This window comes from Aulostomus chinensis, chromosome 21 (assembly GCF_037954235.1).
Source record: "Aulostomus chinensis isolate RoL2024-O1b breed Wild chromosome 21, RoL_Achi_v1.0, whole genome shotgun sequence".
Classification (NCBI taxonomy): domain Eukaryota; kingdom Metazoa; phylum Chordata; class Actinopteri; order Syngnathiformes; family Aulostomidae; genus Aulostomus; species Aulostomus chinensis.
In genome coordinates this window covers 5,404,045-5,427,396 of record NC_141340.1, presented here as the reverse complement: position 1 = coordinate 5,427,396, position 23,352 = coordinate 5,404,045, and the positions used below count along the sequence as shown (strand labels likewise).

Genomic DNA, 23,352 nt, shown 5'->3' with positions numbered 1-23,352 from the left:
AGCGGAGGTATGAACTCCTGAGTGCTTACTAGTTTTAATGTGAAACTTATTTTCTAACCAGCACAAAAAGTTCATCGGACCTCCGCGGCAAATAATGCCTCGAAATCATCAAATAGCGATGATAGCAGGTCTTATCCGCAGGGGATTAATTTATCTGGTTATCTTGAGACGACAAAAGGCATAAAAAGCTGTAAAAATGTTTAATCAGTGAGTAGAAAACAAGCCGAGTTATCTCGAGATTAACACATTTAATCTTGATGTAGCAGCGTTAAAAAAAAATTACAAGCCTGCCTGTCGCCGGACCGTAGAAAAATATCTATGCTTTGCCCAAAAATCTGTCGCACCTGTCTTTGGATAATGTTTACAGACACCAAGCTGTTCTTGCTAATACTCAAGTTAAAGTATCACCCTTCTTACACGGCGTCAGACTGTTGCTCTGAATACAGGGGGAAGAAAGATGACGATTCCAGTGTAAGCTTGTGTAATCTGCCCTGCACTTTTAAACAAACCACAGTGAGCTGAAGTGTGTCGATGGCTGCATGGCCTCAAGATTTGCGCTCTGCTCCTGTGTGCATGGCTCCAGGAAACGGTAAATGCGGTTCATGCATTCTTCCCTAGGCATTCATACTGATTGACAATTTATGTCGAACTTCTGTTTCCTGGAGAAGCCTGTTTTTAAGCTGTGTTTTGCTTCAGGATGCATATTGCATTAGTGGGCTATTAAGAGCTTTGTAGCCAGGAGAAAAACCACAATTTAGATGATTTAGAGATTAGATGTTCTCTGACTGACTGCTATTTATTTGTCAGTATGCGAATGAACAAATATTCAATTTGCACAGGCTTATATATCAGAGCTAATGAAATGTATCAAATGAATTTCAATGTGCTGTGATATCACAACTGAAAAATGTTGATGCTATCATGTTCCTGCGATGTTGGTCTCTCTGCTCCATATCTGGATAAATGCATGACATTACACACAAGTATTTAAGGTGGATTTGTCTAAATAATGTAAAAGAGGCAACGTGGGTGCAGTAATCTAGTCAATACATTAAAACAGAAGAATAATTAGTTCCTTGTGTATGCCGTTAATGTACACAATTAGGTTTGTTTACTGAAAGTATGTGCATACGGAATTATTGGGGACAATTAGTGCTCTCCTTGTACTATACGTGTTTAAATATATTCCTTTTCTCTACTTCAGGTATTCCATGTTTATTACGGAGAACCCCCCCCCCCCCCCCAAACTTCTACTTTTTATACAAAATGTAAATGATTCTGTTCTCTTGCTACACAAATATCTTGAGCACACAGCAACATTTTGACACATCCCGCTGGCAAAATTTTCTGAAAATATAAATCAGCAGTGTGAATGCACAAACTGGGAGTTGGCCTGCAGAAACCCACAGTAGCAGGGTCAGGGTCAGTCGTATCGGGTGGGTAGTCGATCTGGGGTGCGTTCAACCTGTCCAGAGAGCACCAAACACAGCTGTGTGTATATGTGAGCTTGGTACGTTGCTGTATATACGGCATATATGAAGCAAGGCAGTGGTGTAGGAACTGTTGTCCAGTTCAACCATCACATGCTGAACTTGATGGCGTCCATCTGCCAAACAATCGACACAGGGCAAAACCTACAATAAATTGTGGCTAATTCTCCTTAAAATCAAACTTAAGCAAAAGTCGACAACCAAGCCGCTGGTCGATTCATCATCTCGTGCCACCAGGTAACCCAGCAAATTTATGACAGCTTTTTTGCAGGAGGTGACGGCATTTCTTTATTTCATCTTTCTCGGTGCAGCACTCCTTTATGAAAATATCATATTAGGCAGGGGAATTGTTGCCTCTGCTCAACGAACATTTCTCCCCTTCCCTCGTTCCGCCTGACAGCAGCAACAGCCACGCTCTTCCTCCACCACCACCTCCTCCTCCTCCTCGTTTCTACACATGCCGCAATGTGAGTCAGTGTGATCACGCTGTCATCTTACTGGTTAATGTCAAGAAATGTTATAAGAGATGTCAAAATAAGTAGAAGGAATTCCCCCCCAAAAAATTGGCATAAACCAGACACCATATTGTTGTTTTTCAATTCTGTCACAACACAAGTCGTAATGATGAGTTTTTCTTTTCACATATTTAAACCAGATGCAGAGAGGAGCGACATCACTGTGTCAAAATTGGCTTTAGTTCACGTCTGAACTAAACTAACTAGCTAACTACTAAACTGAACTAGTTTAGCTTTCTATCATTAAAGCGCCGAAGCAAAAGACAAAATGCTGTTGCCTTTACCTGTACAAGTTAGTTTATGGGAATAAATAACTGGGGGAAAAAAATGAAAAGAACAGCAACTTCCTGTGATAGGATGATACTTAGGTGAGCCACAGTTCCACCAGAGTTAAACCCAGCTGGTCGAGGCAGATGGCTGCCCACCTAGAACCCCGGCCTGCTCTGATATTCACATGCGTACCCCAGAAGAACGAGCAGACAGACGTGAAAAAGATCTATGAAGATGCATTAATGACTGATGCCATCTAGTGGCTGTGGGAATAATGAACAAAGGAAAGTAAGAAGTCACCTGACGTCAACAAAAGGGATGAAATATCCTAATACAGAGGTGGAGGCAGCACTGGATGGACTCATCATGTTGTTCTGCAGATATTTTGACGGCACATTTGCATGCTGACTGTACCGTTTCTGACCTCACCAGTGCTGGGTGTTTACGTCCATCTTTTTGACTAAAACCATGAGATTTGGAATCGCGTGAATGAAACCAACTCATTCCTAATATTTAGAATTAGGAGGATGTAGCAGTTCAAAAGCACCACAAATCATACGGATGAGGAAGTCTCTATTCTTAATGGGAACTGTTGGTTATTGATTTATCTCTATTGTAAAATTAGTTTCCGACTGTATGTTATTTGATCTCATTTACTCTACTAAAGTAGTCTGTTGCTCTTTGATTGCACACCTCACAACGGAAACACACTTTGTATGTCAACATTGCTTGTTCCCCTCTCATTAGTCTTCCGCTTGAAGGATGATACCCCTGCGTTCAATAGGAACTGCCTGTAAGTGTTACTGCTCCGTGTCATCTTTGGGAAGTGTGAGGAAGTGTGACATGATGTATGCCGCTGTCTCTTGTCATCATGAAATAACCCCAGACAGTGCAACTATTGCAATTATTCAATTTATTCTGATGATACTGATGTTCCGACGCTTTAAATTCTTTGTAATCTATGATGCAATAGTTACACAAGGCGCATTAACAAAACATTACACAAATGTATAAGCCAACAAGCTGCGTGACATATGAATATGCGAATGAGGGGGGTTGAATTTTTTAAATGGTTACTAAAGATGCACTCTTTCCACTATCCGATAAATCCTGGACTGACAGAATTGGGTAAAATAAATTTTAGGTGGCGTTTGACTCGCCCAAAGAGACTCCATCTCTCTGTCTACAAGTGAAGTCGAGCCAGACAAGTTCAACTCTGCTGATTAGGAAACACACACCCGAGAGGCCTTGCTCAGATCAAAAGAAAAGTTAGATGAGGTAGATTTGCCAAGTGAATCCCCACCATCCCGTTAGCTTCAGATACACAGCCTGATAAGGTCTTGTGGATCGACGCTCTGATGGACAAAGTGACAGTGGGGGGCTGGTTATGTAGTCCCAACCATCAGGATCGGTTCCTATGTTAGTACGCTCTCATCACATTCTGTCCTAATCTGTCCAAGTCTTTCAAACTGGGTTTTACTCCGATGGAAGCCAAAATAATGATGTATCCGGTGTGTTGTTCTGCCGCATAAAATCGGAAATTCGCAGCTGCGAGAGAGGTACAAGTTTTACCTGCTGGTACTTCAGTATTGTTCAGTGGCATGGACCGAAAATACTCAAAAATAATATTCTTGCTTTTTGTGGATGTGAGTATATTGAGTTTTTTTAGTCTTGACCCCCTTGTTCCTCTCACTACGAGTGTGTTAGTTTCCTGGAACAACGTCTTGAGGGACAGCCTCTCCAGATGTGTTTTATAAAATCTAATTAACATTTTGTGAGACAGCCCTTTGCCCTCAGAGCCCTGCACATGTAATATGCATCCAAATTAACACCCCCTCTTCTCCGTTGAAATTCTTCATCAAGTCTTTCTAACTTTGGTGATTACACATGAAACGTCGCCACCTGACCAGAGAATCCGTTTGTGTCTCCAACCCAGCAGATACGCCACCTAACCGTCACCAGTGTCGGTGCACCTGGCTCGTAAAGAGACGTGACTGCTACATCAGTGTCACGCCAAAAACACACCAATGATTAATTTAGACACGTATGACTACCCCCTATATGCCAAAACGCCACGGCCAGAATATTAATTGTTTAGCAGATTAATTTGCACCAAGTGCCTTCGATCTTACACTTCAGTCTCTAAAATGAGAACCCCAGTATAACCAGACTACTGGATTCACTCTGACTGGGACATTCAATGGTTTCGTTGGTAGAAATGGTCGGAAACAAGTAGAGTCTGCACTGGTTCGCCAATGCAGGGTTTTCTCAAAGTCTTTTGTGTGCCACTGCGGTTAAACACTTGCATTATTGGAAAGCCCAGCCCAGCCGCCAATGAAAACTCCTCGCAGCAAAAACAATTGATGGATCAAAAATGTTGCTTTGCACATCCATTTTTAATGTCTTAAAAGCTCTCCCCATGTTACAAACTGATGCTGCGATGTCTCTGTTTTGTTTAACTATGGAGGAGAGTTGGATCTGAGCATCATTTCCCTTGACAATGACTTGTAATCCCTAATTCCCAAAAGCCAAGGCTGCGTCGCGTTTCAGGCGTGTCCCAGAAGTGGCTTGGAAGCATAATCTGAGGAATACAAGGCGAGTAATCGACAGAAAAGGACACAAAGTAACCATGTGTGTACACATACACCAAAGAAATCAGCTGAATCCGGGCAAGTTGGGAAAGCCAGAACAGCTAAGGGGGAAGGGGTGCGGGTTTGTTATCCGCTGTTCTTGCTGCTGTCGGGCTCTGAGAAATCTTCAGACTTCAGACTAGGGTGGAGCCTCCCGAAAGTTGAGAATTTCCCTTCCATACAGTTTGAGATCATACATGATACCAAGGACTGAAATAAAAAGAGAGGACGTCACCAGAATTGATCTGAATGGCCCTAAAAGTTACAGCTCATTATGGAGAACTTATTGGATAAGGAGGAGCTCCTGTATCCAAAGAAGTCATTTATTTTCTCAGCACCTTTTTGAACTGCGCACGTAACATCAAGCCGTCTTTACAAAAACGCAATAAATCATTGCCCGTCTTCACCCTTCTTTAAAAACTGAAACCACTTTTGGATATTGTGTTGAGCTCAAGAACAAATGCAATTTTGTTTGCCAGTCTAATGGAGATTCTGCTCACACACTCCCTCTGTTCTTATTAAAAGGAAAGAGAGTGAAAGTTTCAAGTGTCCAGGTGGATAATCGCTGTTCGGCCAGCAGGGAAAACTCACCCTCGCTCAGTAATGATGTAGCGCCTTTAGATTGAAAATAATGATCTCAGGTGAGACAGTAAAGTGATTGATCAGGGTTTAATTAACTCATCTACACACAGACACACACATTTAGAACTGTTTTGAATGTACAGTAAAATATTCAATAATTGATAGATACATAAATGAGTACGACCTTAACTGTCATACTCATTTTGGTTGCAGGGGGTTGGAGTCTATCCCAGCATGCTTTGGCCAAAAGGCTAAGTACACTATGGGCATGTGGCCAGCCTGTCACGGGGCCCAATGTGAAGCTACTCAGGTGGGACGGGTGGAACCTCTCGCTGTGAGGAAGACTTGTTTCCCCATCTTGCCCTTTTGAGGCGTCCTCTTGTTCCTCGGTTCCCATTCCCGCTCGTATTATCCTCCACACGTCCCAGCCATAATCTCTGATATTTGACGTTTAAACTTGGTATCTTTTTCAACACCCACACTCAATTAAATAATCCATCTTCCCTCATTTTTCACCTTTGATACTTCACCCCACTCTCTGACCAAAGAGTCAGCACTGTTTATACACCATATCCATCTCTGACTGCTTGGTGAAGTGAAAATAGTTAGTAAGACCTGCCTCTCCCTCAAGGTGTCCTTTTGTCTGGGGCTGAGGCTCCTGCAGCATTCATTCTTGTCATCTCGTGAGGTTAGAGGGAACAAAACAGCTATTCTTTAAATGGGAAAGTTAAGCATTTGTATGTGAAGTTGTTGCAAGGGCACATAAACATGAGTTTCAAAAAGCCTTGTTCCACTTCCCCTCACCTATACCGTACGGTGTCGTAGTGAAAGATACTTTTTTGTATTGCTGGAGCTTCTCGGTTGTGTTTGTGTCCACGCTGTAATGCAAAAACCATTTGGCTAACTTATGATCAACCTTGACAAACTTTAAGTCTCTTCTAAGATAGGCCGCTGTCGTTTTTTTTGTTGCTATTGTCCTGCGGCAGCCATATTGGATTATGGAGTTTTACAGAATCTTAAATAGCTCATGTTTTAAAATCAATTTTTCAACTTGATGATCTTTACGAAGTATTGGATCCTGCTGTAGGATATATTTCTTTTGGTTTATTGTGTTTCTGCTTAATTCAAAGAAGCCTCTCGGTGAAACAGGAAATGAAACGCACCACGCAAACGCGCAGAAAATAACCACGCCTTCTTAATGCCGTGTCACACCATATCTGACTTTTACGGCGGCACCACGGCAAACACGCAGGCTTGTGTCAACCGAGTTTATTTGAGTTCCGGTTCCACGCTAAAGACAACTGATGGGCATGTAGAATATGGATGATGGGGATTTTGTTTTGTAGTTTAGAAAAGCTCGTTTTAATCATTTCAATTGCATGAAGCAAAATCTTTTGCACAACTATAAATTGACAGGCGCGTAGGCTAACTGATGACAAGAAAAGAAAACTCCCACACGGAGACTTCTGTAGTTGGGAACAGACGAGTTTCAGCGGTGACATCTTTCTCAGGTGATCCTTTAGAACTGACAGCTTCATGAGATTAATTTCACTGTTGGAAGATTGAAGTGTCTCATTAAGAGTCAGTATTGTCAGATTAGGATTAGGCATGAAAAATACTTGGTTTTGAGGTTTGTAAAAACATCTAAATTGGGGTTTAAGTTGCGACGCAGAGGACTTTACTTATTTCAAGCCAAAGTTTGGTGTTTTAAATACGATGTGCGACAGTTACATGATGCTGCGGAACCAGGAGATTATCATACGTACCAAATACCTACCATGTAATCTGAACACGTCGTGTTGTCGCCATGCAATGTGCTGTGAGGAGGTCGTGGCGTGCTCACATATTTTGGCTGAGCTCAATCTGAACGCACCATATAGTCGTATTTTCCAAAAAAAACCAACTCGGCTAATTCAAGTTTACTAGTTTCCCAACTGATATCTTTTCTTCTTCTTTTTTTGTCTTTTAAGTGGACTGAATTGATCCTGGGAGATTTTCAGCAACCTGAATTGTACATTGCTATAATGTTGAAGATAATTTGTTTTCCCCTTCTTTATCTACCCCGTTTGCTTGCACTACTTGAATTAAATAAGCTTGAGATGAAAATGTGTCTCGGCAGGAAGGATGTATTCATTTACGAACACATTTGTCAAACAGGAAACAGCATTGTAGCTATGAGACGTGTTCAGATTTAACAACAGTGTTTTGTTTCAATTTGGGGTTGTAAAACGGCAATGTGGTGCATCATAAAACTGAACGCTTTTTTCCCTTTTTTATTAAATTGATTCACATTTTTAAAGTCTAACAGCCCTTAAAATGTAAAATCAGCTAAGCAGCAAGTGCCAGAGGGAAAATGGGTTTAAGATGGAAATGGATTTTTGGGGATCCAAACTCAAAAACGTACACTTTTACTGATAGAAGCATTTTGTGGTTGGGAATTTGCAATTTAAATCATTTCACCTCCACAAAACATTGGGTAAAATGTAATGATGATGCATTGATGTTTGTATTTTTGCATTTAATCCCTAGTTTCAAACTCCATATGAAGGGTTAAGTTAGTTATACCTGCAACATCTGCATGGCTACAGAGTCGCCCCTCGAAACAATTCTGCTGTTTGAGCTGAAGAAAAAAGGAATTTACAACCAAAAAAAAAAAAACTAAAACCAAATGAGACAGCAAAATGCAGCCTAGTGACACTAAGCCACACTAAAATGTGGACTAAAGCATAAATGTCAGAAATAGATTACTTTATTCTCTGAGCATAAAACACATCATCATTTTAATAACAGTTTTAAAGACTTCACCATTTCATACCTCGTCGAAAAGACTGTGTGTTGTGTGACAGCAGCCTTCCAGGCAGAGACAAACACACACATCAACATGTTAGTGTTCAATAAATCCTCGAAACAATTTCAAAATATTAGCTAATCTTATTCCCCATTCAGAATGATATGGATATGGATTTGTTTTTTTCATTGAACAGGTGAAATCCAGCTGAAATACATTGGGGGCAAAGATTAGCGCCGATGCATGTCTGCAGGACTGAATGAATAATGCCATGAGCAGAATATGACTGTGGCTGACTGCTACGAAAACAGATTTTTGCTGCAATTCAAATTTTAATATTTAAACTTACACTGCATAACCCCTAAACTGACATTTATTCACCTCTAGTTATTTTTGCCGCTTGAGGGAGGGGGGGAAAAAAAAACAAAAAAAAACAATGTCAGAATCTGTAGTAATTTGTAAACTCATCTATTATTTATCGTTTACTGGGCAGAGTGCTAAACTTGTGCATGTAAACACATTAATGGTTAATATTGGATGTGCAGTGTAAAATTAAATGCTGCTTCTTTTTTATGCAGGAAAAGTGGCCGAGTGGTGGAGGAGGCAACCGGGATATGACTTTCTCAACATCCGAGATGAGGTGCTAAAATCAAGGTGGCAAAAGTTAACAAGATGTTCTCACTGCTTGTCAGCTGGTGTCAAGATGCCCTTTGGCAAACATTTTAACTTCCAACATTTTCTGATGCTTGAGGCTGTAATGAAAGGTTTTTCGGGCAACAAGCCAAGATCCGCCGGCTTTTCTTGTACCATGTCAATACTTTTAATTTTTTTTTTTTTTGACCATACATCCTCTTAAAGTGAGAAAGAACTTCCAATGTATTTTCTTACAAATATATCAAGTATTTTTTTCCTTTTACTTTGAAACAGTCAAACTGATATAAATGGGTCAATTAAATGTCATATATACTGTATATATATATATATTTATTTATTTATTTTAATTTCTGCCTCAGCCAATCGTGCGAGTTCATCAGGGATGTGAAACGCTTGATACAGACGAACAGCACTGGTTATTTGATTGCTGCAATTCTGTCTCTGAATGTTTTGTTTTTTGTTTTTTTTTTTAAATATCCAGCTGGGGACCAATCAGTAGAGTTCAGCCCATTAGATGAGAATTATTAATTGTAATCAGAAGCTTCTGTTTGAGGTAGCAAGGCAAAGTGCCTGAATTGGACCCAACAATTGCACTAATTCAGCAGTTGCGTGACATCACGGGTCTAAATCCATATCTCAAATCCACAGGCAACCTCCTCAAGTCCACTTCTGCAATCAGATACGATCCAGCAGCTCGGCCATGAGGCCTTTCCAGAGATACAAATGTTCAGCCGCAATGGTTGTGTTATGTGTGAGGTGATTGGACACAATCATTCAGGGAAAAAGGTACTGGCAAGCAATTTATTTTCTTGAAGGTTAGATATTTAAAAAAAAAAAAAAAAAAAGTCACTCAATGCTTTGAAAAGATCAACAGCGGTGGTGGTAGTGAAAACACTGAATTAGGAAAAAAAAGAAGAAGCTTGAAGCCTTGTTTTTTTTTTTAATTTGCTTGAAAATTAAAGTAAAGCTCCTGCTCCGCTTGTCAACAACCCAGATGAGATTTGGCTTCCGTCGGCGGTGGGAAAGGGTTGACTCAGGATGGCGTCCTGGGTTAGACGATCCCTCAGTGGACGCGGATATTTATCATCTCCCACTGTCCTACAGAGGTGAAAAGGCCTGGAGTGAAGCAAAGCATATGAACTTAAGTCCTCGCTGGTGCCTCTTGTGTTGCCTGAAGGGTCGCTGGTCCCAGTGACCGTGTCCAAGTATCCTTGAGCAAGATACTGAACCCCTAATTGCTGCTGATGGCCCTGCGACGGACTGGAGACCCGTCCAGGATGAACCCCGCCTCTCACCCAACGTCAGCTGGGATAGGCTCCACCCCCCCCCCCGACCCTTGACAGATAAGCGGTATAGAAAATGGACGGATGGATGGATGAACATTTGGAGTCGCCTTTACCCAGGTTTAAAAACCTGCATGTATGAGGGTGGTGTTGGGGGGAAGGTCACTTTTCAGACGCGTGTCCACCTTTTATACACTCGATGTTTTGGAATAGCTGCTGTTTCATCACAGTTTATATTTCTTCAAACAAATAAGAGAAGAATTATAACCTGCCTAAAAGTGGATGTTAAGTACTTCTACATACGGAGGGGGTTTGCTTGAATATCCTATCAGATCCTCTATCACAACATGTTCGCCATTTTCCTGGAAATGAATCTCGCATGCATGGCACTCTTTCAGAAGGACCTTGACAAACAGTTCCTAACTGCTCCGCCCAATGATTACTGCAATATGGAACATCTGTCTGGCAGAAATGCCTGCTCAAATCACTCATTAATCACCTGTTTGTCTTGAAAAGTGCAGCGCGGACGTGTCAAAAAAGGCAATTTTATGCTTTCCATCAGTGGCTTACATTCATGATTACCTGGAGGGCATTGGAAGGTGATATTTAAGTTTTATTCAATTCTGAGATTATTAACTCTCTAACCTGTGTGGGAGTAGCAGCAGGATATGATTTTTTTTTATTATTTTTTTTTCCCCTGCCAGACACAGAGATAAGGAGCCGATGTTGTGACAGAGATGAGATCACAAAGGAGCCGAGATGTTGACATCGTCCCTGTTTTCCTTATATAACGTGTACCTGTCGCAGGTCTCACCACTTTTGTTCATGTCCCCAGAGGTGGCTGCTTTCCCACCAACTCAAGGTAGAGGACGTTGTCAGGACACGGCAGCTAATACATGTTAATGTTCCCTTTTTCCTATTCCACTCCTGTTAGATTGATGGCTCAGCAGTGGTTCTCATTGATCAATCAGACACAATCTGCGTCTCAAATGAACCCAGGCCAGGGGGATTGTGCATTCTTCCAGGGGAACCACATCCCTAAGGGTATGACAGAGTGGTGCACTGGATCGATTGTTTTCAACTTATTTGTGTAAATACTTTGTAACCTTGCCGATTTATCATCTGCATTTCTTCGCCACGAGTGAGAAAACTACAATAGATATCAGCCAGCACGCTGACATGGGCCCAGCTTGTAATTTTCATCTTCGCGGTCAAGTCTGGAGAAGGATTATAAGAATGATGAGAATTAATTATGCATTTCATCAGCATGATGGATACCACACGCTCAACTCAAAACTATATTTCCCTGGAGAACAGAGAGAAGTCTGCTTGTTCCTCCAGTGAGTCCTTTGAGAAACGCTGTCAGTTCTCACACTCAGAAGATGAAGCTTTGCTGACATCGAATAGAAAACAACGGGATGACTGTCTTTCAAGAGAGGCGAGCGTGGATGGGCTCTAAAAATTTGGTCAATTGAGTGATTAGTGTTGAAACTGAAATACCTGAAAGTGATACTTCAACCAAAAACTATATTTTACCCCTCAAGTATTCTTAAACAGGTATCTCGGGGTCATGATGACAGTCCCCCCCCCCCCCCCCCCCCTCGTTCTTTGTGGCTCCACAATACTGACAGAGCTTGCTACGTGTATTTAGCTTAAAGCTAATGGCAACTTTTGGCAAACAGTGACAGCAAAACAAACAAACAAAAAAAACCTAGCAAAACTGACCAAAAATGTCCCTTTACAAATTGGAGAGAAGATTGTCCCATATAATCCACATCTGCTTGAATCCGAGAGAACCACCACCATGAGGTGGCGCTGGTTCGACTGACTGCTAGCGTGAGCAAGCGCTGAACAGGAAGTGTTTTTGTTTGCATGTTTTTGGCTCAAAGTGCTCAAGTGTTTGTTGATTTTGGTCTTGAACATGCGGCTGGAGGAAACGGATGCGGACACACTTGAGAGTTTGTAAAATTCATCTTCTTTTTTTTTTCTTTTCGTTTTGCTGCTGTACTGTAGCTCGTGTTAGCCTACCATTAGCTACGAGCTAAATTTGTGAATCTCCAAAAGGGCCAAAGAAATAAAATAGGAGGGGGAAGAAAACATCTGTGGGAAAACAATTCACCAATTAATGAGAACTGGAATGGTTCATGCACAGGCAAATTGGTAAAAGTATCAATTTACATGTAATTTTGTTCAGTTTGCCACATTGAAAGAGCAACACTTCAAAGTGTTCGGCACCAAAATACCAGGCCACATGTTGGAAACTTTGATATCAAAAGCCACCCAGTGAGTGACGTGAAAGCTTTCCCTTCGCATCGCAAATCTCACATAATTATGTTCTTATTTGATCCTCCTCCTCAGATTGTTCGGATATTAAACCACGATTGCTCTCGGGATCCTCACAGCATGAGAGGGCTGAGCATGTCTGCTGTTTCCCTACAAACAAATCGTGTTTTCTGATCTCATAATGTTGAAAAATAAATGGAGAAAACGACAAGTGCTCTCTGTCTGTCCAGCATCCCCTGCTGTTGTTCGGGAACAAAAAAAAAATTATCATTATATGTGTGCGTGTAATAACGTCCATCCATCCATCTGTTATCTATATTGCTTATCCCGTACAAGGTCACTGGAGCCGGGGCCAATCTCAGCTGACATTGGGCAAGATGCAGGGTACAGATCGGCGGTCAATCACTGGGATGACGCACCGAGGCGGACGCCCAGTCACACTCTCACCTACGGGACATTTTAGAGTTACTAGTTAACACAGACTCTCAGGTCAGTTTCTAAAAGCTTCACTCAGAGAGATCGGGGACGATCCCCGGTGTTATTCCGACAAACAGAGTTTAAAATCGCAGAACGGAGAAGCGAAGAGCGGCAGTTGCCGGCCGGCGACATGCATGGTGGTGTAGGTGTACAGGAAGTTGTGTCCTTGACAAAGTGTAAGGGCTCTGTTCGGTTTGTCAGCAGCTGTTTTCATTACCGTTCAGGCAACTAACTGGCAGTCAGAAACCCCCAGACATCAGTAAGCGGAGATCTTTCCAATGTCTGGTATTATTGGATGGCCAGTTAAGCTAATATGCATGTGTCTCACACAAACTCTGCACAGAAAGGCCCCAGCTGGCCAGGAGGTCCAGACTTTCCCGCTAAGCGCGCTGTCCTAGGCCCTATCCTCCAAATGAAAACGGCACTTATTCTTCAGATTAGCATCTGTTTTTTTTTCCAGCCACATACTACGATCTTACGTGTTTATGAGTTGATCACGAGCTTCCTTCTGTGTTTTCACGAATGGTAAAGAGTGGTTCTGCAGTGCCTCCTAACAGCACTAAGGTTCTGGGGTAGGACATCCTTTGCTGTTCTCTTGCTCAATGTCAGCTGGGATTGTCTCCAGCTCCCTACGACCCCGCACAGGATAAATGGTATAGATAATGAATAAATGAATATTTCTATTTTTACAATTTGTCTATTAATTTGTCATCGCAGACAGCTCTAAATGCTTAAGTACCCAAGAGCCCGAAGATGCAATTGGCTACAGAATGGAAGAAAGTCAGAGGTGAACATCCGAGCAGATTTAAATGAGTTGTTACAGCTGGGAACATAACACAGCGCCATAGCTGCTGAAAGCTTTAGAAACAGACCCTGAAAGTGAATTAATTCAAGCTGTAGTTTGCATTATCAGTCGTCTGGAAGACAATAAAGCTGTCTCGTTCCAGGAGTTTTCTCGCTGTCCAGGAGTGCTGAGTGTGCATGTTGTAGCAGATTCATGGCAGGTGAAGAAGTAGGTTTTTTTCGTGGAATTATTTTTGTAATGAAGTTCTAAGAATGGCGACCCGGTTTCTTTTCCACTCCATCAGTGGTTGACGTTCGCACGTGTGGTGGGAGGCTGATGCTTCCTGTCGAACGGAGAGATCCACCTCAGGCGGCGTCAGCGCCGTCCTTATTTGTCATAAGTGTCCGCTGTTTCCCATGGCTAAAGACAAAGGCCAAAGAACATATGAGGAACATGCATTTTTAATGTGACATCCTCATCAAATTCACCACATGTGGACTGAGCTGAATACCAATGGCGCTTTAGTCATCTTCCAATTACAGCGAAACGATGTGCCAATATGGATGTAAGCCGTGAAGGGCACATCTGCCACGAACATGACGGCGTGTGAACAGTCCAGTCCTTCATCTCTTCTTAGCCTGAACTTGTGAACTGTATATTCGCGTCACTCTTTGATTAGAAAATAACTTGTTTTTCAAAGAGAAAGCAACAGAGTGGGGGGGGGACTCAATAATCGGCTGAATAAAATCGTCTGTTTTATGTCAGAGCCACATTATCTTCTGCTGGAGCCTCCTATGAAACAAATGATATCTTTGCTGATAGCAGCTAACACAGGATACGCAAGCAGTATATCACCATTAGCGCCTAGATTATTTATACAACATGACATCCCGCTGAATGCTGATTTGACCAGACTCACCTTTATCTTGTCGCAAATATGCTGACCGTTACTCTGTGCTCATTATTTGACAGCCCCTGAAATGTCACCGGAGACTGAGAGATAGTCAGATTCAGTGCTGCACTTAGAGAGAAGAAGAGAGCGGGAATGTAAATAATTCTTACCAGCGCCAAACCGTCGCTTTCATCCCTGATGTTCTTTTTGCTGTGGTCGGTCCACAATCCATCATTATAATGAGGGAGGCTCAATTAGACAAGGTCTACAGTGGGGGTTTTAAATGTCACAGAGCAGGTCCTGACATTTCTCTGTTTGATATGGAATCAGAACTGGAGCCATGAAGTTCACACGGAGAACTAATCTCAACTTCCGAAATAGCAAATTCCACCCTGTCACAGGCTCTGAGGTAGGGCTCGTACAGGCACTTTGGGCGACATTGAAACACAACAATGCTGGACCGCCCCTCCTTAGATCTTCTGAAGATAGCATCTATTGGCATTTTTTTCGGTTTGTAATTAGCTCTCAGGTGTTCGCATGTCTAGATGATGTTCAGGAGACTGAGTGACCTTTGGTTATTGTATCCAAAAATGTTGTTTGGTCACCAAAACCGTTGGTGTTACCTGAGAATGTAATCAAAGTACTTGTGACTCGTGCAAACAGGAATCACCTGGTGTTTTCTGGATATGTTTTATCACGGGGCGGCCCGGTGGTGCAGTGGGCAGCACTGTCGCCTCACAGGAAGAAGGCACCGGGTTCAAGGCCCGGCTGGAGCACGGGATCTTTCTGTGTGAGTCTCCATGTTCTCCCTGTTCCTGTGTGGGTTCTCTCTGGTACTCCAGCTTCCTCCCACAGTCCAAAGACATCAAGAGGGGACGAGGCTGATTGATACTCTAAATTGACCGTAGGTGTGACTGTGAGTGTGAATGGTTGTCTGTCTCTCTGTGTTGGTCCTGTGATGGACTGGTGACCTGTCCAGGGTGAACCCCGCCTCTCGCCTGAAGGCTGCTGGGATAGGCTCCACCCCCCAGTGACCCTTAACAGGATAACCCTTAGGAAATGGATGGATGCTTTACCTGTCAGAGGTTTTAGCAGATTGGATTCTTACAATCAGGCCTTCGATTACCCCATGACAGAAAAACAAATTTGATGGCAGAAACGGGTTACTGCCCATCACTAGTCACCAACACCATGACTGAAAAGTGACAAACCTGTGAGTGCAATGGTGGCTATCAGGTTGCTTCTGCTCACTCTCTTTTTAATTACATCCATAACCCGTGTAATCATGAGCTGGCAGGACAACATCGCAGCCATTGCACTGCCAACAAAGCAAAGTGTTTTCGGCCGGACATTTCCACCGCTTCTCCTGGTGAAAGGACCGGGCATTTTTTCTCTTTTAGACAGACAGACAGACAGACAAATTACTTTATTAATCCCTTTTGCATGTTCTGCCAGGGAAATTGCAATAATTTTATCCTAAATTATTTCAGCTAAACATCTGGGCATCTATAGGAGTTCAGGCAACAAAGTGAGCGTTTTTAAGGAGACGTAGGAACATTTTGGAGCCGTTGTGATGGGGACCAACAGGGTTTTTCTAACGAGGATATTTGCGGATGCTTGCATGTATTTATTTGTATTGTAACCCAAACCCTAACCAAACCTTAACAGCTGTGTTACATTTACCTGAAGATATTGCTTTTTTTTTTAATTAAGAATGAAAGGAATGCTCTTGTTGCTATGCAGGCATGCAGATTACGTGTGTTGTTGGGCATTCGTGCGGCGGGACACTGCTTAAAAATTGTGCATAACTTTTCATAAGCTGATGTTTCATGAAAATATGTTGCCGCACTCACCAGAGCACAAAAGAACTCAGAGAACGTGGAAGACAAACAGTCTTTCGAGGGATTTTGCAACACGGTGTCATGACAGGTCAAGTTTTAAATGCGAGCGTTATCAGAGGAAGGCGTGTAGGAACAGCGTGCTCCCTCGGCTTGAATGTCAAAAAACAGCCTGTTGCCCTCCTATCGCTAGCAGAAATAGTGGTCCTACAGTGGATGAATTAGCATCCCTCCATGCTCTGGCTCCACTCTAATAAGCACTGGATTGTTCACAAAGAAGAGAGAGTGAGGAAAAAAATCCAACAGATAGAAATCCATTTGTAAGTCTGGGCTCTGACTATTTGCATGGCGATGAAGGCCGTGAGTGTTCTGCAGATGCGAGCGCAAGACAATAGAGCCTGTGTTTGTTCTTTCCCGGGAAGTTTGAGAAGGACAGAAAAAAGGGGGGGGGGGAGAAGATGCAGAAAAAAAAAAGGGGGAGGTCGTCAGCACAGGGGATTACTCATTGTGAGAACCTCTCGCATTTGCTTCTGCTATTGTGGCGAGTGAATTGCTTTCCAGTACCGGGGTATTTAGTTAAGTAGATTGTGTTTCTTTACACCCCGTGATGATCTTTCTAGACGGCGGTTGGTGAAAAGTGGCTTGGGGGACAGCAGGCTCACACAAACAGGTGGGTGTGGCGGAGGATGCAGTGCCTCCTTTTGTCAAAAATTAATTAGATGCAATTTCATATACTTGTGGGGTTGTTGTATCGAGAAATGTTAAAAAAAAGAAAGGGTTTCAACATGAAGAGGGAAGAGAATGGTTGAATACATAATTGTACGATCAATCTTAAGTCAGTTCTGAGGTTCCTTGTGTTTGTCGCAGTGAGAAATCAGTGCATTTCTCTCCCCGCTGTTATAGGACAGTGTTTCGCCACAAATAGAATATCAAATGACAGTCATTTACAGTTAAAAAAAAAAGACTGCGTTATTTTTTTTTTAAACTGGTAGTCTCAGCGAAGACAACATTTCTACAACCCACAAGGTGGTATGTCACGAAAAAAAACACGAGTTTTCTGGGAATTCTATCACGGGGGAAATTGTGCACGCAGCTCGTTCAGAGCGCGGCATTAAGAAAAAGTATTCTACGGAGTATTTAACCTTTTTTTTTTTCAATCTTTCTTATTGGAGTAATCGCAAACATGTGACAACCTCTTTTTGCTGTTATTTTAGCTTCATCCCTACAAGATCAGTTTACTGTGATGAACGAATATCCAACCCACCTCTGCAGGACCGTGTGTAAAGAAAGACTTCTGACAATCAGACAAATATGAAGTGACTTCCGGGTTTCAAGGCTCGCAGACAAAAATGACTCGACGTCTTGCTACTCTTAAGTTTAATTTACAGCTGCTTGAAACTTGATGTTCAACTTTGCCGAAAAAAACGTCTTTCCATCATGCTAATCAGATTTGCATAGATCCCCCTATAATTTAATCCTCTATTTTTTTGTTTATTTTGCAATCAGCAGCTTCAGTTAATTGTTGTTGTTTTTTTTTTTTCCTTCTACGGACTAGAAAAGAGGCACATAATAGCACAAGAGCACCATCGCTGATGAATGTCAGTGGAAATTCATGACGGATCGCTAAACACAGTACGTTTCCACTTGCGCGTGTAATAAAATCAAATGACCTTCTAACAAGTACATGATTGCATGACATTGGCCTGTTGTTGTAACTCTGTCCGTGGACTCATGCGGGGTCCTGATTTAGGAAACAAACTCCATGACAGTGTTACTGTCTCTCAGAGCTGAACAGTAAACAACAAGTCCCACCACGAGCTCCCAAATGACCAATTAAGGACGTTTTGTCTCGGAAGGGTGATCTTAAAGAAGCGAGGCTGAACAGATGTTGGTTTTTTTTATATTCCTGTAACATTGCAAGTAAATTTGAAGGAATCAGAAGATCTGATCCTATATTTAGAATGAAGCTAAAACATTTACATCGTCGGTCATCAGACACGAGATCAAGTCAGAAGTTTTGTGCAAGAAGAAAAAGCTTTATGAATTGAAACATGCTTAAAGCGAACGTGAATTCCCTTGGAACAACCGAAGTGCACCATGGCCGTGTTATCAGTGCCCTATTCCGAAGTAGCACATCAGAAAAGGTTGATGGAAACTGAAAAATATGGAGAGAGAAGACAAAACAACTCCCTCAAATTGACAGCAATGTCTTCACACTTGCATGAGGTGGATTTTGCCTTTTGTTGAAAATGAGTAAATGGGCAAAACAACAGATGGAAACCCATTTTTTTGGATAAGCTCCGACAGTGAATCTTTCTCTTGTGACCGATCAGCTGACTGACAACATGGCCGACTCTAGCTGGCAGGAAAGACCGATCACAATTTGCACGTGAAAGAAGGATCACATGAAGCATTGCCTGTACACCCATTTTTAGTAAAACTGGGTCGCCTACTTTATTCCCTCAAAATAAAATAATTGCCCAAAAATAATAGTAGTTGCCGTCACTTACTTGATCTTCAAAGTTTTATCTGGTCAAGAATGTGTTTTTGCTTATTTGTTTGTTCCCACAGTTGAATGTTTGAGTTGTAGTGTGTAGAATGATGCATGTGCAGAGTTTGACAACATTACATAAGGAAAGAGTACCTTTTCTCGTAGCTCGGTGTTTATGTGATTTTAAAAGGCGGTCCCATGAGCAGGATTTGTGACATCACAAATCTGTTGGATCCCGGTCCGAAATTCAGCTGACACACGTAACGGAGACCAGATCAGAACAGACGTTACAGAGGAGCAGAAGACATATTTTTCATGGAATTGGAATTGGGATGTGAGTGGGTGGTGTTTGCGTAGTGACTGTAACTGCTGTTTGGCACATAATAGTATTTGTTTGGCGTATTTCTATGTGTAACAAGTTTTGAGGGCATCTTTAAACGTTTGCTTGACAACTACATACACCATGACTTTTGCGAGGAAATTCGCGCAGGGTGCAAAAACCTCCGCCCAACAAAATCCAAGTTCCTTTTTACCCGTAAGGCTCCTACATAGATCCAAGCAGCATTTAACTCTGACAGCGAATGTAGATCTTGATGTGTCATCCACAATGTCAAGCCAAAGCTGCTTTTCTTTATTGGTGCGTTTCACGCTGCGCGTCGCTACATTAGACATTAGACATTTTATTAGCATGCCGGAACCATTTCCACGACACAGCGCAACACACCCCCATATAGGAAAATAATGTGTCTGTCTCAGTGCATCTAGTGCTTAACATTGTGAAACTGCAGCTCATTGTCATCCTGTCATGTGCTCGACTAGTGTACTGTACATCCAGGCTACTGGAGGTCTGCCTGAAATAGGAGGAGGGAGGAAGGCCCATTAGAGGTAATGAATGGCTGTCAAGCACAGGGTGCTCTGCATACTACGTGAAGAAACGTCCTCTGGTAGGAGAAAGTTGACCAGACTTCAGAGGTGCTTCCTGATCTTTCCCTTCCTCGGAACTCCTTCACCCTCCTGTGTTGTTGAGAGAGGCTTACATGTGGAATATCAATCACCATATTTGATGGTTTAGAAATCACACTTCGGTCTTGTCACTATCGTGAAAGTTGTCACACATCCACTAGTTTTTGTGCCCACACCTCTGCTATTTACAGACCCAGAGCGGAGAGTGTTTCTCCTGCCCGTCATTTCTCCATAATTTAATCACATATTTCTAGCAATCTTGTCATCATGGCACCTAAACATCTGGTGACCTGCAAAAGGCTGACAACAACAACATGCGCAGGCTTGTTGTCTACTTTTGGTTCAAGGTGTTCACTTTGGCCGGGCCGTGAGAGACCATAACGGCTCACGATTCACTGGTCACTAATTGGAATGTCACTTCACAATGCTCGGAGATATGAATACGGCCTGTAAAGACACACATAAGCGTACACTCTTTCATGTTCTCTATCGAAATTGAATTTCACAAACCCACAACAGTAATTGATTTCAGCAGCTTGTTACAAATTGGTCTTGGCAGCTCATTTACTTTTACAAGATTAAACATGACCATTATGTACTGCTATAAAAATGCCCCCCCCCCCCCAAAAAAAGCTCCACTAAAATTCTTTAGAATTATGGCTGTTGTCATTTTACACAACCCAGTAATAATAATACTAATGATGATAATAATAAGAGCAGTAATAATAATAACTGAGCTCCCTGAGTGCTGGTTGAGTTTTGACAAAAGGTGTTTTTTGCTTTTCAAATGATGTGAAGCTGGAAATCCCACATCTCGGTTGTACGCCTCCTTGATGTGTGATCGTCGGTGTGACCTTTTTTGTAGTTCATCTTTGAGTCCCAGTGGATGTTTCTCTCATAGTTGAGAAATGTTCTCAAGGTGTTCCTAAGATATCTTTTCAGTTCATCTCTAAGCCCCCGTGGAAATTTGTTGCAGATTTACAGAACGAAGGTATCCCAGAGATACGGCGTTTATGTGAGGCAACAGTGACCTTTGACCGCCAGGTCGTCTTTGAGTCCCAGTTGATGTTTGAGGCAAATTTGGAGAAATTCCCTCAAGGCGACCCAGATAGTCTGCATACATAATCACTGGAACAACAATGCCTCCAGCCGACGTCTTTTCACTGCAGCGGAGACGTAGAAAGTCTTAATGCTGGGAAAGTGGAAGGGCAAACCTTCACCGAAGAGATAACAAGTAGAGTAACCATATTCTCATTGTACTGGAAAAATCCTGAAGGAAAATGAAAGGTTAAATATTCCTGGGCACCAGTTATTGCAGCGGCCATGTAAGATGACAAAGCAGTGATACGAGATATTAGACACTGAGCTGTTTGGACAAATGTAGTACACTGTACCCTCAAGAGGGAAAAAAAAAAAAGAAATCACGGTTTAGCCTCGAAGAAAACTGACTGATTTGTTTATCTTTAGTGGTTTTTACACCAGTTTACTTCATTTTCATGGTACAAACTCATTTGCTGTCCTCTCTGGCTCTCATTGTCCTCCTTGACCCTGATCTCTGCGCACGCTGTAATCGCCGCATTGATTCTACTCATAGCTTGTCAGCGGCATGTGTGCGTCTTGTTTTCCATGTCTGGGGGGGGACATTGATCTAATTAGAAGTCTTCATTAGTCATTTTGCAGAGTGCAGTGTCATGCTTAAAGAATGACGTTCAGGATGTTCACCCCACCACCACCATGAGACACAATGCAGGGCCTTGTGTGAATTCTAAAACTGAGGGATGTTTTCAGCTGCCCGTGTAGGACGGCAGGATGCAAGACAAAAACAAGTAAAACAAAGGAGAGACACGAATAGGTCCGACTGAGTGGTTGTCTTTGTCTTGTTACAAAAAATTGTCTTGTTTGTCTGAGTTGCAGTTGTGCAATGAATTCTCCAGTCAGTACAGATGGGCAAAGAGAATACAGCTGCGCAGCGCAACGTGGTTCCTGGTATGGTGCGGCATCACAGCCCTACTAGGCTACATTCTTGTCGATACTACCTGCCACGTCCTAAAAATAGGGGTTCTTTTTGGAATTGATTTTTAAAGAACAGACAGTTGGCAATGTTATTGAGAGGATACAATAATGTACGGAAGCTCAGAGCGGCCCAGCACCTCAGTACTTCTATTCATTTTCGAGATAAGTTAACAATGAATGCATTATCTCTAGATAACCAAGCTTGTTTTCTTGTGCTAACAAGCTCATTTTTCTTATCTAATTTTTCCTCGAGCTAGCGAGTTAATGCATGGTTGAGATACCGAGATAATTCAAACTGTAATTTGGTAATGAAAAAAAAAACAGCTGGGTTATCTCAGATTACTTTTTTTGTCTTTTTAAATACTGTGACACTGCAATGGCAGGGTGATTGTTGCATGAGAGGATGAGATAAGATAAGAAAAACCTGAACTTCACTCGGGATTGGTTATGTTTTTACCTTATTTCATCTTATAATACAAAAAAAAAGGAAACCAAATCATTTAAAATTAATCTCAAGATATCCAAACTGTTTTTTTTTTATGTTTTGTTTTGATGCCGTCCTTAGCCTCCGTACTTAATCTATAATATTGTTTTGCTCAATATAAATTATATATATATATATATATATATATATATATATATATATATATATATATATATAAAATAAAAAGTGTTATAGTGGTTTTGGTTCGTACAAGGATCATTTGGATGAACTGAAACTGGACTCCCAGACTAACTGCATGAGACCACTTACTATTGTTTCTTTTTTTTGGGGGGGGGGGGGGGGGTTGTTGGACTACACTTGTATATCTTTCAATACCCTCATTCTGCAAACTCTGAGCACTGCTGGTAAATTCTGACTGCAGCCATTAATTAAACTCTTAACTTCCATTTCAGCAACATGAATTTGCATACAAACCACACAATAAGAAGTTGGGCTACAGCACTGCCGGGATCATGAATGACTGTGCTGTTGAGTGAAGAATTGGTAGCACTGGACCAGTGACACCTCTATCGTCTCTCCACTAACCATGAGACGCGCAGAGGCAACGCGAGGATGGACAGTAAAAATGAGGGTTTTGGCTGCGCTGGCGGTGTTGTCTATGATTCCTGGCGGGATGCTGAACGATACGAGAGCCACTCAGAGTCTGGAAGCCCAACAATTGGCCCAGGGGTCCACTCATGTTCACCATCGCCTGAAGAGAGGCTGGATCTGGAAACAGATGTTTGTCCCCGAGGAAGATCCCACTCCTCGCATTATTGGCCAGGTACCGCTTCAGATTGAATGCCCTCCATGTCCTTGATAGAGCACTTCCTTTGGAAAATGCATGTTTCACAGTTAACCATGAAAAACCCTCATTATCCAGCTCTCATGTACTTTTCCTCCCTTTTTTGTGTT

At 42.1% G+C, this 23,352-nt stretch overlaps 1 protein-coding gene across 5 annotated transcripts in view; it reads left to right on the top strand.

Annotated features, from left to right (window-relative positions):
* cdh19 (cadherin 19, type 2) overlaps positions 1-23,352 on the top strand; it is a 111,969-nt gene that overhangs the window by 70,009 nt on the left and 18,608 nt on the right. For 2 of the 5 annotated variants that reach the window (XM_086192031.1, XM_086192032.1), the window contains 2 exons: positions 8,854-8,929; positions 22,851-23,221. In XM_086192031.1, the coding sequence (XP_086048157.1) occupies positions 22,985-23,221 (237 nt within the window). In that variant the 5' untranslated portion in view covers positions 8,854-8,929; positions 22,851-22,984. Of the gene's footprint in view, positions 1-8,853; positions 8,930-16,988; positions 17,157-19,272; positions 19,312-22,850; positions 23,222-23,352 lie in introns of those variants that run through there. The other 3 variants (XR_015111030.1, XM_086192030.1, XM_086192034.1) reach the window with 2 other exon arrangements.